Genomic DNA, 17728 nt, shown 5'->3' with positions numbered 1-17728 from the left:
TGCAGGAAAAGCGCGTGCGCTCCACCCCGACTTCCACCAATGGCGTGCTCGCGGGGGCGGGGCGCGGGCGCGCGCCCTTGAGGAAGCCCCGCCCACCTCGGGTGCCCTTCGGGGCGGTCACGTGACGGGGGCGGGGCCCGCCCATGTCGAGCGGCGCTGCCGCAGCACCGGGAACGGCACCGGGAACGGCACCGGGAGCGGCACCGGGAGCGGGCCCCAACCAGCCCAGCCCCTTCCCAGCTCCCCGGAAGTCCCTCAGCACCGCGGCCGGCAGAGCCCCGCTGTCCCGGGGAGGGCCGCTCAGCGCTCCGCCGGACCGAGCAGGGAGCGGTCACGGCAGGACAGCGGCACTGGCACTGGTGGCGGCCACTGCCCCACGGCGCTGAACTTTTCTCGCAGAACCTGGGCCTGGAAGGACCCCTGTGAGCGGGGCTGTGCTTTATCACCTCTGCTCTTCATTGACTGACTACAGCTTACAAACGCCCCTGTCCTGTGTCACTATTCCAACCAACAAATACACTGGTATTAAACAGCAGTAAGTTGAATAAATCAAATAAAACACACAGAATGGGGGGTAATAATCACAGCTTTATATACATTTCTTAATCAGACATCAGCACCCTCCAGCAGCCTGGAGCCACATCCAGCACAGCCTCCCCATCAGAGCTGCTCTGGAACCACCTGTGCCCATCATGCAGCCTCAGCTCGCTCCCTGCTCACAAGTAGGGCTCGTCCCTGGAAATCTCCCACTTCCTCAGTGGTGGTCCTGGTGTCACTGGTTTCTTCCCTGTTGTTGTCTCTGCATCACCTGAACTGTGGTAGCGAAAGGAGGAGAGAGAAGAGGCTTTAGCAACACTCTTCTGATGAAATCACACTTGAATTTCATCAGAAGTTCAAGCCGCAAAGTAGTGCTGGAGGTCTTTGTTAATCAGAGTCCCAGAATGGTTTGGATTGAGTGGGACCTTAAAGCCCACCTCATTCCAGCCCCTGCCCTGGGCAGGAACACCTTCCACCATCCCCTCTGGCTTCTAGTTCCATCCAACCTTGAACATTTCCAGGGATGGGGCAGGCACAGCTGCTCTGGGCACCCTGTGCCAGGGCCTGCCCACCCTCACAGGGAACAATTCCTGCCCAATCTCCCACCCAGCCCTGCCCTGTGGCAGTGGGAGCCATTCCCTGTGTCCTGTCCCTGCAGGCCTTGTCCCCAGTCCCTCTGCAGCTCTCCTGGAGCCCCTTCAGGCCCCAAAAGGGGCTCTGAGCTCTCCCTGGACCCTTCACCAAGTGAGCACTCCCAGATCTGCCAGGCTGGCTCCAGAGCAGAGGGGCTCCAGCCCTCGGAGGGTCTTTGTGGCTTTCTTTGGACTCGTTGTAATGGGTCCCTTCTTGGAGGCCCCAGAGCTGGACAGAAATGATGCAGGTGGGGTATTGCCAAAGCAGAGTGAAATTCCTCCCGCCTCACTTATTTGCAAGGAAATATAAACTCAAACAATCAGTTCCACAGTCTTCTGCCAATCTGGGTAACTTCCCACTGCCGCTGGGCGCGTTCTGTGCTCCTGGTACAGATCAGGACCAAGGCTGACCCCGCTCCGCCCGCATCAGACCCACCTGCGGGCCTGTGCCCCCGCGGGCAGCGTTTTCAGCGCCGTCGCCACCACCACGGGCGGCAGCGACTCCCGGCGCCCGTCGCGGCTGCAGTAATAGTTATCGGCGAGCTTGTGGCTGGGGCCCACCGGGAGCCGCGGCGGCGGCTGGCTCCTAGGCAGAGAACGAGCCGAGCGTCAGCGGCGGGCCCGGGGTGGGGGCGGCCCAGCGCCCCGCCCGGCCCGGCCCCGGCACCTCTTAGCGATCTCCTCGTAGCGCAGCTGCAGCTTCGCCTGGAGATCCCGCTGCAAGGCAAGGCCAGAGCAGCTCAGGCGGAGCTGCCGCCCTGCGCCGGAGGCTCCGCGGAGCCGGGGGCGCAGCGCGGCGTCCCGCGGGGCAGAGGCGCCCCGGGGCCGGGGCCGTTCTTACCCCCGCCAGGAAGTTGCGGAGCCGCTGGATCAGACGAGTCGCCGTCGCCATCTTGGCCGCGGTGAAGGGCAGGGCCGCGGGGGGCGCCGGGAGCGCGCGCGCGGAACGCTGGGTCTCGCGAGACTCGGGGCTATATAAGGGGACGCGGGGGTGGGTCTTCCCTTTCCGCGCCCCGGAGCCGCCATGGACACGAGCCGCGTGCAGCCCATCAAGCTGGCCAGGGTGGGTACGGGACCGGGGGCCGCGGCATCCGCGCCGGGCCGCGACACCGCGCTCACTCTCCGCTCTGTCCCCGCAGGTCACCAAGGTGCTGGGCCGGACCGGCTCTCAGGGGCAGTGCACTCAGGTGAGCGGGCGGGGCCGGGCGGGCGCGGCGCCGCGGGCCGGGCCTGGCCAGGCTGACGCGGGCCCGCCCCGCAGGTGCGTGTGGAGTTCATGGACGACACGAGCCGCTCCATCATCCGCAACGTGAAGGGGCCGGTGCGCGAGGGAGACGTTCTCACCCTGCTGGAGTCGGAGCGCGAGGCCCGGCGGCTGCGCTGAGCTGGAGCCGCCCCCGCTGCCCACCGCCCGTCGGGGATGGAGCCTGGCGCCGCTCGTCCCGCCGTGGGCGCGTGGGGAGCAGCGTGGCGGCCGGGTCACTGCAATAAAGGGTTTTTCCAGTAGCCCCTTGCCCGGGTTTCACTCATCAAGCGCCCCCCGACAGCTCTGGTTTGTCTCACACCTGAGCACCTGCCGCTTTCCTCAGGCTCAGTAGCAACATGCCCTGCTTGTTACTGGGGTTACACATAGTGCCTGCGTTGTAGTATCACTGTTATTGCACCTTTATTGACCTGTCACAACAAAAATAATTCTGTTTTGATTACAGTAGTCTTAATCCTGACTTTCCTGGTAAACAATTTTCTGTATGTGATGGTGAAGTGGTATTAGAAACGTACTGGACCTCAGTGGAATTAAATCACAAGTTGAAAGTCGAGCTTGGTACCAGCTTTCAAAGCAACAGCCTGCTGCTTCTGTCTGTCTGTTCTCAGTAAACTGCTCAGTGAATGCTGCCATAAATAACACCTACTTGCTGTCCTTCCTGGCAGTCATCCACAGCATGTGCTTGGCACCCCTGTTGACTACTGCATCTCACTTTCTTTGGCTTTCTCTTCCATCACAAAATCAGTTAGCAAGATGTGGTGTTTTAGGAGATTACATTAATCAAAAGTAGGGCTGAGAAGTTTAGAATGAGCCTTGAAGCTGCTGGTTCAAGGGCATGTTTTTAAGGATTGGCATTTTTTATCTGTTTATAGCATGGTCCAGGTTTGTGGTGTGTTTGGGCAGTCAGATGTGCAGCCTCTCATGTATGGTCTCTGATGGGAGTTTTGTCTACAGAGTCCTGAGCTTGACTGAGGCAGTTCAGTGGCAGCTGTGACTGAGGATTTGGGTGTCCTAAAGCTGAGCAGAGCACTGCTGGGACAGATGTGTTGAACTGGAGCAGGCACTGGGGATTGTTATGGGCTGATATTAAAGAGTTTTTTTGGGATTTGTCCCTGTTGCCAGTTTTAGTTGTGCCCTGGGTAGCACATGGGCAACATGAGGGGAGGAGTTTGTGCCATGGAGAAAGCCCTTGTGTTTGTGCTGTTGCTTGATGTAGTTTGTGATTCTTTGAGGGTTTCAGTTTCAGAGAATCAGCACAAGGCTCTGCTCCCTGGCTTGTGATGCAGCAGAGCTCAGAACTGGGGGGTGCCACAAGTCCTCTCAGAGTTCAGTTATGTGGCTCTTTTTCATTCCCCCACTTCAGCTTCACCAGTGACCCAAGAGTGTTTGCTCTGGCCCCTGCGAGCCCTCAGAGCTGGGTGACTGGGATAGAGTGGCTTAGAGAGCTTCTAGAACATCCCTGTGGGGTCAGCCTGGTCCCTGTCCACTGAGGAGGGAGGCAATTGGCATCTTCACACTTGGTCTGGTGATTGCCCTTGAGGGATGCAGTGTAATATCAGCACCACAGAGAACCAGGGCTGGTGCAGGGCTGCAGAAAAATGGGCAGTGACGCTGCTGCAGCTGCCTGGGACACTCCAGCAGGGAGAAAACCAGACAGGGATGTAGCCAGAGCAGAAAGTTGCAGTGAATGATGTGGAATGTGGGGTCACCTGCTCAGCTCAGGGGCTGTGCCTCTGCTGCAGCTCTTGCAGAGTTTGTTGTGAGCCAGACAAGAAGGCAGGAGACTGCAGATGTCACTGTAATATTTCAAAATAACTTTAAATTTTATTTATATCTTAAAAATAAACATCATTATTAAAATACCAGTAGACAGAGTAGTGTATTAGGGAGTGCAGCAAGCGCTGTATATGAACTCCAGTGCAAAGCTGAGAGCAAGTTTGTGGGCAGGGCTGTGGGGCTCCCAGCTCAGAGCAGGCCAGGCAGGGGCAGCAGTGGGGAGGCCGGGCCAAGGAGCAGGGATGGGGGCCACAACACCCTACCTTTGTGAAGGGCTCAGAGCAGAGCTGCATTGCCATGCAAAACCCTTCCTGTCCTTGTCCTTACCCTGTTCCCACCCCACACAGTGCTCACACACTTGCACAGGCACTTCTCTGACATTCATATTTCCTTTGCAGCCTCCATGTGTCTGCTCTGAGCTCTTCTGGCCCATGTGTTTTTCCTGGTGTCTTCACCTGCTCTCCCTTTTGGGATGGAAAGTGGGCAGAGGGACTTTGCTGTAGGCTCTGGCTGTCTGCACAGTCTGTGGGACTGGCTAATTAGGGAAATGTTTAGGAGGTAATTGGTTTCTCTTCCTTGGGAGAAGGACCTGCTCCCCTTGTGGGTTATAAGATAGGCAGATTTAGTCCCCAAATGCATCCTCAGCCCATTTTGTCACTTGGCTGCAACCCTGACTGCTCAGAGGTTTGGCTCCCATTGAGCAAATCAACTCCCCAGTGATTTCATGTTAAACTTCATCCCTTGGCCAAGCAATATATTTTTTTTTCTTTGTATGCACGTGCTTGAAAAGAGGAAAAAAATCAGATTTCAGCCAGGAAAGGAAATGTCAGAAAAGAAGGGCAAGTATATGAGTGTGGAAATACTCCCAGCCCCTGTCCAAGGCAGCATTCCCTCTCCCATTGCTGTACAGCTGTGCCTGCAGAGCACAGTGTCCCTGCTGGGGCCAGGACCCGTCACTTGCCCTCCTGGCTCTGTGCCACTGCCACTGCTGCCTTCTCAGAGCTGCCAGAGCACAAACCAGGTGCTGTCTCTGCTGTTCCTCCTTGCAGAGGTGGCACAGCTCCAGTGGTTGTGGCAGGGAGCACAGGGGATGGGGTGGCTTCTGCTCCCTGCATGTCCTGCCCCGAGGTCACTTGGCTCTGGTGACTTGGTGGTGAGGTGGCCACGTGTGGGCTGCGTCCAGTGGAGGAGACGGGTGAGGGAGGCGCGGGGATGGTGCTTGTGGCAGGAGTGAAGCTGCAGAGAGCAGTTTGGCATAGAGAGGTGGCAGGTGGGGGATGTGAATCACAGCCCAGTGCTGGTGGTGGCCCCTGGCTGGATCCCAAGGTCACTCTAATTTGGTTTCTTCAGACTCCCAGGGCTCTTTGTGGTTGTTGGTGAAGACCCCTGCTGCAAAGAGAGCAGTCACCTGAGACCCCTCCAGTGCCTCCTGGTCAGGGCCAGCAGGGCTGTTCTGAGCACGTGGCACCTGCAACACTCTGCTCTTGCTCCTGCAGCCTCTTGCTGGAGACACCTGCGTGTGTCTCAGCCCTGTCCCCTCCCGTGGGGAGCGCTGAGGTACTCACGGGTACCTTGGTGCTGGTGAGGTGGGCGTGGAGGAGCGCAGCGATGTCACCGTGACCGGCCTCCAGCGCGATGGCAACAGCATTGTTACCGTCCTAGAAAGAAAGGAGAGCGTGCAGGAAGGGCTTTGGGGACAGGAGCTGCCCAGGCCCAGTGGCAGAACCTTACACTGTCCACGATGGAGACGTTGCAGGTGGGCTGGGCCAGCAGCAGCCTCACGGTCTCCAGGCGGCCGTGCTCGCAGGCACACATGAGCGCCGTGGAGCCCTCCTCGTCCTGCAGGTTCACATCGGCCCCGCAGGCCAGCAGGGCTCCCACCATCTCCTGCCGCCCGTGGCTCACGGCCAGCATCAGCGCCGTCTGGCCAGCCTGCAAGGGAGGGACACTGCCAGGCCACCCCTGCCCCCCTGTGCTACCCACTTGTCCCCACACCACAGGACCACTGCTGGGACAGCCCAGGCAGGAGGAGCTCTTAAGGTGATGCCCTCCCCATGCACTGACACCTCCAGGTTTTAGAGCCATTGTCCTGCCCTCAGAAGAGCTGAGCGTGGCTCTGGCATCTGCCTGGGGGTGGGAGGATCAAGATGTGGTGGCCCTCAGACTGCACCAACCTGGCTGGCCTTGGCGTTGACGTTGCCCATGCTGAAAAGCCTCCTGACCACGTTCATGTCCTCCTCCTGCTCAACAGCTGCCAGTGCTGCCAGCATCAGCGCGGTGTACCCAGCTTTGTTCTGGTGGTCCACGTTACAGATCCCTGTGGGAGTGGGCAGAGGGGGCTCAGGATGCTGCAGGGCTGGTGGGGGACATGGACCAAGCCACGTGCCTGGCTCCCCCTCACAGTCCTGCCCACGGTGCTGTGAACCTTCCCATAGAACTGCTGATGGATCTGCCCCATGAAATCTGGACACCCAAACAGGCTGGGGTGCCTTCTGACCCCCACAGCTATGAACACACAGAGCCCAGGGTAGCTCTCCTCACCCTCTGCTGCCAATGCCTTTCCCCTGTGCTGACAGGACCAGGACACGACCTGGGTACAGTGGGATGGTGGCCAGGGGATGTTTCTGGGGCTGGGGGGCACTGACCCGTATCCAGCAGCAGCGACACGATGTGGAAGTTGGAGTGGGAGACGCTGTAGTGCAGGGCTGTGTTGCCATTCCCGTCTGCCAGGTTCACCACGTGGGCCAGGAGAGCTGGCGAGAGCTCGGCAAAGGCCAGGAGGTGGTTGGCAACCGTGTCAGGGATGGACGACTTTTGGCTGGACAGACGGAACCACTCCTGAAGGACCAGGCTGCTGCTGGCAAGCTGTGGGCAGAGAGGGGCTGAGCCTCTGCATGCCCTGGCACCCACCCCCTGCTGCCAGCCCAGGTGGCAGGAAGCAGAATCCCTGCTCCACAGGGGGTGGGTGAAGGCAGGACCCTGAACTGCCCAAACCCATGCTGGGCATAGCCTCAGCTGAGTCCACATGGGGGTTTTGGGGTTTCTGGACAAAACCTGGAGCCAAGGGCTGTATTTTGGGGGAAGGTGCTAAGCCAGGCTTTGCTGGCCCCTCTCTGAGTAGGGCCAGCTCTGGGGGACATTGGCAGGGACTGGGCAAGCCATCCCTCCCCAGTGCTCCACTCACCACCTCTTTGCTCTTGGCAGCACCCGGGTGGCCCAGGTGGGTCTTGACAATGAGGCAGGCCTCCCTCATCCTGGGGCTCAGCTCGAACCTGTGGAGAGCATGAGGATGTCCCTGGTGTGGGGCTGCATCACCCACCAAACCTGTAAGCTCTGCAGTGCCTGGAACTCCCCACAAGGTCCCCAGAGTGCAACCTCCAGCCCACTGGCTGCACCCTGGCTGCTCCAGCCTCTGCAAACCACCATAGAACAGAGCCTTATATGGATGTGCTCAGGCACCATTCACCCATTCTTGGGCCACATTTTTTCCTTTTGTTGAAAAATGCTATTGAAGGCTGTTGTTTTTTTTGTCCCCCTCTAAATTATTTTCTGCAGCAAAGAAGCATTTGGGGCCTCTCATCCTTTCCTTAGCAGACCCAAGAAACTGGAAGGATTGTTCCTGATGAATGGTCTCTGCAGCTGAATGGGTTTTTCCCACTGGCAGCACTGAAACTGGGGCAGATGCCCCAACCTGGCAGGGCCAGTGCCATGGCTCCCAGCTGACCAGGGAGCAGGGAGCCTTCTCCACTGGCACTTACTTTTCCTTCACCTCAGGGGGCTCCAGCAGGGTTACATCAGTTCCCTTGCACTCCAGTCTGGGCTCGCAGGTGCCTTCTCCTGCCTCCTCTTCTGAGGTTTCGGTGTCTCCCTGCTCTGAACTGTTGGAGCTGTCAGCCGAAGCCTTCTCAGAGGAGCTGTTGCCTTCTTCATCCTCCTCACTGGATGTGCTCTCATACCTGCACAGAGGGAGGATGCTCAGTGGCAACACAGCACCAGTCTGGCCCCCTTCAGGCCCTGCCACTGGCCCTAGCCCAGGACAGGGATGCAGGGGACCAGGATGGGCTCACAGGGGTGGCGGAGCCCCTGAACACGTACTCCCCGTTCAGCACCCCCACAAACTGCAGGCTCTTCTTGCTGCCCTCTGCCTCGCTCCGGGGAGGACCATCCCGCTTCTTCATGATGGACTTCAGGGCTCCTACAGGGAAACAGATGGATGCCAAGAGCCAGTGAGCAAGAATCATAGAATTTTAGAATCATGGAATGGTCTGAGTTAGAGGAGACCTTAAAGATCATTTCATTTCAACTCCACTGCCATGGTCAGGGACACCTTCCATTAGACCAGGTTGCTCAGAGTTCTATCCAACCTGGCTTTAAACACTTCAGGGATGGGACATCCACAACTTCTCTAAGTAACATGTGCCAGGGCATCACCACTTCATAGTAAGGAATTTTTCCTAATATCTAATCTAAACCTACTGTCATTTTGATACCACTCCCCCTTGTCCTGTCACTACATGCTCATGTAAACAGTCTCTCCTGGAGCTAGCCAAGCACCCCAAACCCACTAGACCTCCAGACAGGCATGGAAGGGCCATGGGGCAACTGCTGGAGCATGGGTAGCACTGGCCCTGCAGCCATTGTCCCCAACAAGGCCATCCTCTCCTTTCCTGCAGGAACATTCCAACCCAGACCCTGGCATCATCCCTGGTGACACTCACCGGCTGCAGGGCTTGGGGCAGCTCCACTGTCCTGTGCTGGGGCTGGGTCCCGGTTGCTGTCTGTCGTCTCCAGCACAGCGGGCCCAGGGCCTTGGCTCTCTGGGCACGTCCCTGCCGTTGCTCCTGCACCTGGCACCGAGGGGCTGCTCAGGCCATCAACCCGGCCAGGCTCCATCACCTCACCTGCACCGGGCTCCTTCTCCTCTCCTGCCAGGACAACGCTGCCCACATCTGTCTGGCTGCCCTTGTCATCGCAGCTGGCAGCTGAATCGGGTCCGACTGCCACGTCGCGCCCGTCAGGGCGGCAGCCCACGGCGACACAGGAGGTCGGGGGGCAGCACTCCACACCTGCCTCCGCTGTCTTTGGGGGGTCACCAGCTGCCCGGCTCTGTGTCACTACCACAGCTTCCACCAGTGCCTCGGCCACCTGCGGCACGGCCATCACCTCCTTGTCCACCTGCCCGCGGGGCCGGCGGGCGCACACCTCCAGCCGCAGCTCCTCCAGCTCCCGTGTGGCCTCCTGCAGGTGCCCCTCCATCAGGGTGATCACCTCCTTCTGGTGCCCTACCGTCTGCTGCAGCAGCTCCAGCTCCCGCTCTGCCTCAGTGGCCAGCCCCAGCGAGGACTCTATCACCCAGATGGCCACATCCCTGCGTCCCCGTGTGCCGCTGTCTGGCGCGTCCCCACTCTCCTGCTGCGAGCGGTAGTAGAAGACGGCATCTGTCATGGCCCGGTCCTCCCCCACCGCCACGGAGCGGCACGGCCGCTCTGCCACCCTGGGGCTCTTGCCTGGCCAAGCCCTGGCGTTCCGCTCCGGCACGGCCAGCTTCTCTGTCAGCTTCCTCAGCTCTGCAATTTTGCTCGTTCGCCCCTTCACTGGCTCTGCTTCACTCTCTGGCCCTGTACGGGGCCCCTCCTCACCCCCTGCCCCTGCCTCAGAGCCACAGGGGTGATACAATGCCTCGCCAGGCTCCGCTGACAGCTTCTCCAGCAACTTTGCCTTCTCCCTCTTCAGCTCGCAGATCTGCATCTCCAGGAGGGGGATGGATTTCACCTGCTCCTCCAGGTCCCGGAGCTGCCTCAGGGCTGCAGCCATCTGCTCCCGCACGTGCTGCAGCGGGGCCGTGCCGAGCCCTGCAGCGGGAGTGCTGCGCCCCGAGCTGCTGGGACTCACCCGGCCCCAACCCGCCTGGCCCTCGGCGCCAACTGGCACCCAGTGGGGTGGCTGGCCCAGGGCACCCGGCAGGCCAACGTGGGAGAGACCACCAATATCCTGCAAACGGCCCTGCTCCTGCTCCAGCCTCCTGCTTGTCTCCAGCAAGGTCTTCTCCACCCGTGGGTTTGGCACGAGGCACTTGCGGGTGGGAGGTGGGAGCAGCCGCACTGGCGGTGGTGAGATGGGGTGGGAGGTTGGCTTGCTCGCAGGCTCCGGGGCTGCTCGGCCGTGCGGGGACAGCAGCAGCGCAGTCCTGCCCTCCTCGCTGGCCGTGGAGGTGAGCGACTCGGTGGAGGTCCAGGCGCTGGCGTGGCTGCTGGGGCTGCGCAGCGTGCTGGGCGGTGCACGGGACCCTTTCACCCTGCGAGGCAGCGGCACTTTCTTGAGTGTTTGGCCGCTTTCAATATCATCAACATATTTCAGGAAATCAAGGTCCAGCAGGAAGCCATAAGGGGTTTCCACAGAATATGAGCTCTTCTCTCCATCATCCTGGTCCCGATACAAGAATGGGCCCCCAAGATCTGCAAGAGGAGAAGCGACAGAGGAGTTAGTGAAGACAGGATGGCTTTCCTAACTGGGTTATACTGGAATTTATAGCCTGCAGGCCCATCTCCTCCATGATGTGCAATGGGTCTGTCTCCAGCACCCTCAGTGCCGTAGGGTATCACAGGGCACACAGTCCATGTCAGGGTTGGTGCTGGAGTGAGGAACTCCACTGGGATGGGACGGGACAGCTCAGCCCTGCTACCTCCCTTGCACCCCTTCCACTTTCACTACCCGGTGACAGCCCTGATCTCTTTACCTGGGAGGTTCTGGTTCAGGGGTGCCGGCTGAGCCATCTTCTTCCCGGAATGCTGCTGACCAGAAGACCATCAACCTGCAACGAGACCACGTCCAGCCAAACCCTGTAACCACAGGGCCGGTGAGCCCCAGGCAGCCACACAGCCCTGACCCCCACCTGGGAGAGCCCTGTGGCTGTCCCCTGCCATTTGCCAGGTCCCCAGGCCTCCCCAGCCCAGGGCTGACGCTGGAGCTGGTGGCTGGGCGAGTGCGGTGCTGCCTGTGGTGCCAGGATTGTTTGTACATTAAAGGAATGCTCCACAGCTCAGCTGGGATGGCCGTGCTGCCAGCTCCAAGGGTCACGAGTTGGAGCTTGGCCATACAGTGGGAGCAGGCCAGGAAAGAAAAGAGGCTGAAACCTGTATAGGTGCAAAGCCCTGAGCAAAACCTCACTCAGTCTGAGGTTTGCTCTGGATAAAGGGAAACGATGCTTTGGCAAAGGCATGAGACTGCAGGGAGCAGCCAGCACCTGTCAGTGCTGGGTGTGATGCCCATTCATGCCACCCAGGGTGCCCCACAAGGCCTCAGGAGTGTCCTGAGGGGCCAATGACCCCCAGGAGGGACCTGACTGCTTTCCCCTGCCCCTAATGTGGGATAAGGCAGAGGGGAATGAAATGGGAGCCTGGTTTTCCCAGAAGCCAGGCACAGACACACTGGAGGAGGACCAAGAGGATACGGCTGTGGTCCAGAAGGGAGATCATGGCTGGGGGTGCAACCAGCTTGAGCACTGAGCTAGGACCTGCTGCAACATCTGGCAGCATCTGGATGCTGGGGCCCAGGTGTGAAGTGCTCCTGGCAGGAGCAGGATGGGACAACAGCACCTTGGGAGCACCCATTGCTGCTGTGCATGGCACCAGAGTTCTGATGGCTGTGCCCATGGGGCACAGGTGGCCATGGGGCTGAGCAGCTGTTGGTGGGCAAAGCATTTGGCACTGGGCTATTTTCAGAAGAAAGCAGGGGAGGAGAAATGCCACAGAGGAATGGTGGCGCTTGGGCACAGCCCTCAGGGAAGCTGAGGCTCAGAGCTGCCCAGGGAACGGCGCAGGATGTGGCCTTGGCTGCACAGAAACACCCACGTCTGCCTCTCACACCAATGCTGCAGCCATGTCCCAGCCCTCAGTCTGTCCCTCACACCAATGCTGCAGCCATGTCCCAGCCCTCAGTCTGCCCCTCACACCAATGCTGCAGCCATGCCCCAGCCCTCAGTCTGCCCCTCACACCAATGCTGCAGCCATGCCCCAGCCCTCAGTCTGCCCCTCACACCAATGCTGCAGCCATGCCCCAGCCCTCGGCCCCCCTGACCCCCTGGAGCAGCTGAGGCAGCACCAGGCCAGGCTCAGGCTGGGCAGTGAGTTCAACCGGGCAGAGATAAAACACTTCCCACTAGGACAGATTCTGGGGCTCTCCCACTCCTCTCCCAACCCACCCACAGCCGATGCACATCCCAAATTCCACCTTCCTTGGAATCATCCCACCTTGGAGCAGGCACCCATGCCACCTCCCTGGTAACATCCCTGCTGGCATCCACCATTCCCAAGCTGCTGGCTTCATGCCCAAGAGGGTCCACACATCCCCCACCTCCTCTCATCCCTCCCACCCTGGGAACAGTTTGGCTTCCTCCTCTGCATGGTCCTTGCTGCAGGTAATTAAACAGTGCTGGGGCCAGGACAAACTTCCCCTGGGCTCCACACACGTTGTAAATCAAAGAGGAAGAGAGAGCAGCAGGAGCCAGAGGCAGCGGGAGCGTTTCCTCGGGGGGAAGTGGCCGGCAGCTCCCTTCCGCCGCCCAGCCTGGCCATTGTCCTGCCTGGGGACAGGAAAAGCCTCCTCTGCCAAGGCCTGGACACCTCCCACACCACTCCAGCTGCAAAGGGGCCCTTTGCACCAGCACTGCACTGGTGTCCCCTCCACAGAGCTGGGGACAGGCTGCTTGTCACCTGCCAGCTCCTGTGGCCCCTTCAGCCAATGTCTGCAGGTGCATCCCAACTGTGGGGACATCCTCCCACTGCTTCAGACCCCATTTCTTCTGGTCTGATACGATGGGCTGGACCAGGACACGAGTTTCTGTCTTCACCCAGCTCCAAAAATGGTGATGGGACCTGCCAGCTACCAACCATGTCCAAGTGGCCCCAGGGACTCCATTGATGTTCAAACCCTCCTGCAAGGAGCAGAAACCCCCCAGGTTCCTTGGGCTGTGCAAACTGTCCCTGGGCTGGGGAAGATGTGTGGGGCTGGACTGGACAAGTGGGGGCAGATGTCCCAGTGTGCAGCAGGTTGAGCCCCCACACCTGTGGCCCAGCCACTGTCAGCACCAGCTGGACCTGGCTGCCACACTCATGGCACCACATGGGCAGCCACCCTCCACCCGGGCTCAAGTCTTGCTGGGGCCAATTCTATCAGCCACTTTGGTGCCAAAGGCTGATTTTCAGCAGCTTCAGCTGCTCCCTTGGGCACTGGTGCAGGTTGCTGAAGAGCCTGGGCACATGCAACCCTGTGGGAGCCCTGACATGATCCCAGCTCTCTTTGGAAGCAATGAGTGTTGTTTCTAGCGCTGGTGTTTCAACAGAAAAGCGGGATGGTACAAGCAAAGGACTGGTAGAGAGGTTTGGCAGCGAGGGGGAGAGGAGGAGGATGCACAGGCACCCAACCACCCCCATGGAGGCAGGGCTGTGTTTTGCCCTGGGCTCACACCTGTATTTTCACCTCATGCTGTTGTACCGATGGGAAACATGGGGCCAAAACTGGAGCTGCTCTGCTCAATTGCAATCAGAAGTCATATCAGGGATGAGGGAGGCTGGGCACCCTGGCACAGCCCAGGCACCACCCGGGCCTCGTGCCCCAGCCCCAGCTGCAGGCAGCACCGTGTGAGCCCTGGCCTCATGGGGCAATTTCCCCATGGGCTTCCCAAGCCCCTGGACTGGCAGAGGAGAGGTCAGGGAGAGCTGTTCCTAAAGCTGGAGACCTTTGTGCCCTTTTCCTGGGGGCCCACAGCTGTAGCAGCCCTCAGCCCAGTTCAACCACCTGCTGCAGCACAGCCCGAGCTGCTCCACCGGCGGGGCCAGGCCTGGACACAGAGAGGGCTCTCCCTGGCTCTCCTCCTGAGCCAAAATACTGAGGTCATGAGGAATGTGAGAGGAACAGAGTCCAGAGCAGCCCTGGCCAGCATAACTTGATTTATCTCAGCCAGGCATGCTTCCCTCGTAGCTGAGCAGGCGATAAGCCCTGAAGCTTGGAACTGAGGCTGTTCCAAAGTTGAGGGGAAACCACTGAGCAAGCACACGGCTTCTTCCCCTGCCAGCAGCCTGCCAGGATTCAGGCTCCTCACACAGCCAGCTGTCACACGTGCTTGTCACCTGCAGTGTTACCTGCCAGCACTGTGGCTGGGTGCAGCAGTAGGTGTCCAGGGCTCAGGCCACCTTTGTGTCCCTGTCCCTGCTGCAGGGGCTCTATGGGACAGCCTGCTCCTATTTGCCCAGGCAGCCGTGGCCAGCTGTCTGTGCTGGAGCTGCTCCTGGAGGAGCTGGATCCAGGTGGGTGGGTGCACAATGCTGACCCAGGGAGAGAAAGGGAAATGATCATCTCAACAGCCTAATTTCAGGGTTGGACTGTTATTTCTGGAGTTGTCGTCATTGATGGCCCGGTTGGCTGGGAGGCCAAAGGGGCCGCCCAGGCTCTGCACCCACTCCAGCCCCTCAGGGACCTCCCTGAGCTCACTCACAACAGGTGTAGAGTCCATACACAAACTTACCCACGTGGGGATCAGCTCTACCAGCCCCCTCACACCTACAGCACTATAGGCTCCCTACAGCTTCACTAGAGAGCATCAGCCCCTCTCCTTGCTGCCCAGCAGCACCTTCCACCAACACCTCCCGATTCCCTCGGGGCTGCATCAGCAGCGATGGCCTGGGCTTGTCCTGCTGTGAGGAGGGGCTCGGAGATCAAACTAAATTTACCCGCGGGAAGCCGAGGTACAGCCGGGGTACACCCAGAGCTCCGTGCCCAACGCCGGGGGGGATCTCCATGTGCTCCAGGAGGGCCCCGAGCACTCCTGGGCCCTTCGGCACCCAGCCCGGGGTGCCGTGTCCCACCAGCGGGGAACCCACAGCACACCCAGCCTGACGAGGTCCCCAAGACCCCAGGGTGTCCCCAGAGCCCCCAGCCCTGCAGTTCCCACCAGCATCCGCAGCCTGAGGGGTTCCCGGCACCCCCGGGGGCACATTCCAGGCACCCGCACGTCGGGGCGGCAGCCCGTGCCCAGCCCCGGGCCCCGGGCTCTCCCCGTCGGCGCCACCAGAGGGGAGCAGCTCCAGCCGGGCCCCGGCCCCGCTCCCCTCCCGCTCCCGCCGCCGGGGCCGCTGGGGCGGAGCCCCCGGGGCGGCGGATGCCGGGGCCGCCCCATCCCGCCGCGCTCCCGGGGCTCCAGCGCGGCCCGTCCGGGGCCACGGGCGGCGGCGGCTGCGGGGGCCGCACCGGGACGAGCCCCGGCCCCGCCGCCGCCGGGCCCGCCCGGCCAGTCCCGTCCCGCCCGGTCCCCGCCGTCCCTCACCGTGCCGCCGGGCTCCTGGGCTGCAGCCTGGACACAGCCCCGGGCCCGGGACTCTCGGGCAGCTCCGCGGCGCCGGGCACCGCTGCCCGCCGCAGCCCCGGGCCGAGGGCGGGCGGGAGCGGGAGCGGGAGCGGCCGGGGCGGGGCGGGGGCGGGCGGGGACCGGCCCCGGGCCCGACGGGACGGGAACCGCCCCCGGCCGCTCGCCCCGGCATCCCCCCAGCTCCCTCTCCGCCCGGGGAGGGGACATGGCTGTCCCCGGGGTGCGATGTGCCCCGTTCCTGTCACCTGGGGGAGGGGTGTCCCCTGCCCTTGCCACCCCCAGGTCCCCTGTCCGGATTACCGTGGGGATGGGGTGCTCCTACTGCATTCCCTGGGGACGGGGCTCTCCCTAACCTGTCCACATCGGGGTGGTCCCCCTGCAGAAAGGGGGGGTCCCCCTGCTCACATGGCCCCGATGCAGGGGTACCCTCTGCCCTGAGCCCAGCCCCGCTGCTGGCCCCGGCCCGGCGGGCGGCTGCGTCCAGCTCTGCCCCACCGTGCTGCCCCAGCACAGCCACCCTCGCACACCTCGCCCTCGTCCCAGCCGCGGCCGGGAGCAATGTGCCTCTGGGCCTGGCTGGGCTCCCCGGGCCTGGCCCCGCTGGGTTCCTGGCAGCCCTCCCTGTCCCAGCAGCGGCTGTCTGTCTCCTTTTCTTGCCAGCTTTCTTCCCCGCCTGCTTCCCGTGCTGCTCGCTGAGCCGCGAGCTCTGGGCTCTCCCCCATCCTGTAAGGACCATTCCCCGCCTTGGAGCTTGCCCTCACTAACTGCTGCAGGCCTTTTCAGCGCTGAAACCCTCAGCAAAGATTTTTGCTAGTTTTTCTTTCTTTTTCAGTTCTGAACTTCACGGGTAGTTTTCCATATCTGGCACTTCTGTAACACTACTCACGGGAAGAGCAGGAGAAACAAGATGTGCTTCCCGACGTCCCTCCCAGCTGCTGGCAGGCACTTTGGGGACTTCCTGGGAAAGGGTTTGCATCCGGACGGAAGTACCTTAATAGCTCTAATGAATCTACCTCCACTGACAGACCTCGTCCCTCTCCAATTCATTTGCATACTTGGCCTCCCCAGCATCCTGTGGTAATGAACTTGGTGATTTCACGCCCTCAGTTGGTCTCCAAAGCAGGTCGGGAATAGCTCGGCTCTTGCCGGTTCACTGACTGCTTGGAGGAGAAATCGCTCAGGTGCCCTGCACAGGGTGGCTTTACCTTCTCTGTCCAGGTCAGGAAAGGTGAAACCTGGGGCGATGAGCCAGGTGCCAGCAGTGCCCAGCTGGGCTGTGGAGCTCATGCCCTGCATCCAGCTCAGTGTTCCATGATGGGCCCACATCCAGGTCCCTCACTTCTGCTCTTGGACCTCTGACAAAAATGTCACCCACCTCCAGGCAGCAATTCTAGTTTCCTCCCTGCATAGGGAAAAACCGGCAAAGGAGGAGCTGAGGAAACATGAGCTTGGGAAAGTGATGTCACTGCAGCTCTGTGGGTGTCAGACCCCCACACGCGACTGCTGCCGCCCCAGCACGAGGGCTGAGCTGTGGAAGAGTGAGGAGACTACAAACAACCCAGCATCACCAAAGGAACACAGCCCTGGCGCTGCCCCAATGTGGTGCTGGATCACAAAACTGTGTGAGCTCAGAGATATTTCCAGGCTGAGACTCACCAGCAGCCTTTGACCAAGAGGGATGGCATTGTTCCCTGCAGGGATCAGACTCCTCTGGATTTAAGGTATGGTCACTGAGAAGAATCAAACCCAAGGGACAGCCCTTGTTTCTGATATTCATTGTTTTCTGTAGAAACTACATGGGACTCGAATATGAGGCCATGACCAGAGAACTCACCTAGGCTGGTTGATGTTCACACCCCATGTAAATCCCATCTGCATCCAAGAGCAGATCACTTGGAGCAAAGTGCTCCTGCAGCCTCGGCTGGCCACCACTGTGGTGCCTTCACCCCAGAGCAGGGGCACTGAGCCAGGAGCTGCCCGAGCTGTGGCACCAGCTGGCCCAGGCTGGCTCTGCCCAGGCTGTGGCTGAACCCAGGCTTGGAGGAGAATGGCAGCGGCTGCAGCTACACCTGTGCCAAGGCCTGGGTTAACCAAAGTGTAGCTGAGAGGTTGTGGGTGTTAGGACTGGTGCCTGTGTGGCTGAAAGGTGCACAGATG

General features: G+C 60.7%; 3 protein-coding genes across 7 annotated transcripts; 1 reads left to right on the top strand and 2 right to left on the bottom strand.

Annotated features, from left to right (window-relative positions):
* Positions 1-575: 575 nt before the first annotated feature.
* NDUFA7 (NADH:ubiquinone oxidoreductase subunit A7) lies at positions 576-2076 on the bottom strand. The gene is made up of 4 exons (XM_058821089.1): positions 2011-2076; positions 1837-1886; positions 1606-1755; positions 576-813 (listed from the first exon to the last, which is right to left on the bottom strand). Exons 1-4 carry the CDS (start codon positions 2059-2061, stop codon positions 717-719), a joined length of 348 nt encoding a protein of 115 aa, XP_058677072.1. The 5' UTR covers positions 2062-2076; the 3' UTR covers positions 576-716.
* Positions 2077-2137: 61 nt separating this feature from the next.
* On the top strand, positions 2138-2675 carry RPS28 (ribosomal protein S28). The gene is made up of 3 exons (XM_058821090.1): positions 2138-2232; positions 2309-2356; positions 2431-2675. Exons 1-3 carry the CDS (start codon positions 2194-2196, stop codon positions 2551-2553), a joined length of 210 nt encoding a protein of 69 aa, XP_058677073.1. The 5' UTR covers positions 2138-2193; the 3' UTR covers positions 2554-2675.
* Positions 2676-4242: 1567 nt separating this feature from the next.
* KANK3 (KN motif and ankyrin repeat domains 3) lies at positions 4243-16483 on the bottom strand. 5 transcript variants are annotated; one of them, XM_058820903.1, is made up of 11 exons: positions 15530-15635; positions 10946-11020; positions 8928-10664; positions 8305-8404; positions 7968-8165; positions 7394-7481; positions 6855-7074; positions 6384-6526; positions 5941-6141; positions 5775-5867; positions 4243-5595 (listed from the first exon to the last, which is right to left on the bottom strand). In XM_058820903.1, exons 2-11 carry the CDS (start codon positions 10980-10982, stop codon positions 5542-5544), a joined length of 2871 nt encoding a protein of 956 aa, XP_058676886.1. In that variant the 5' UTR covers positions 10983-11020; positions 15530-15635; the 3' UTR covers positions 4243-5541. The 5 variants fall into 5 exon arrangements, with proteins under 5 accessions (XP_058676886.1, XP_058676887.1, XP_058676888.1 ...); XM_058820904.1 differs by having other exon boundaries at positions 4243-5598; positions 5781-5867; XM_058820905.1 differs by having other exon boundaries at positions 5781-5867.
* Between the last annotated feature and the right edge of the window lie 1245 nt (positions 16484-17728).

The sequence above is a fragment of the Ammospiza caudacuta genome, chromosome 28 (genome assembly GCF_027887145.1).
Source record: "Ammospiza caudacuta isolate bAmmCau1 chromosome 28, bAmmCau1.pri, whole genome shotgun sequence".
Taxonomy (NCBI): Eukaryota; Metazoa; Chordata; class Aves; order Passeriformes; family Passerellidae; genus Ammospiza; species Ammospiza caudacuta.
This window is presented reverse-complemented; position numbering and strand designations above follow the sequence as displayed.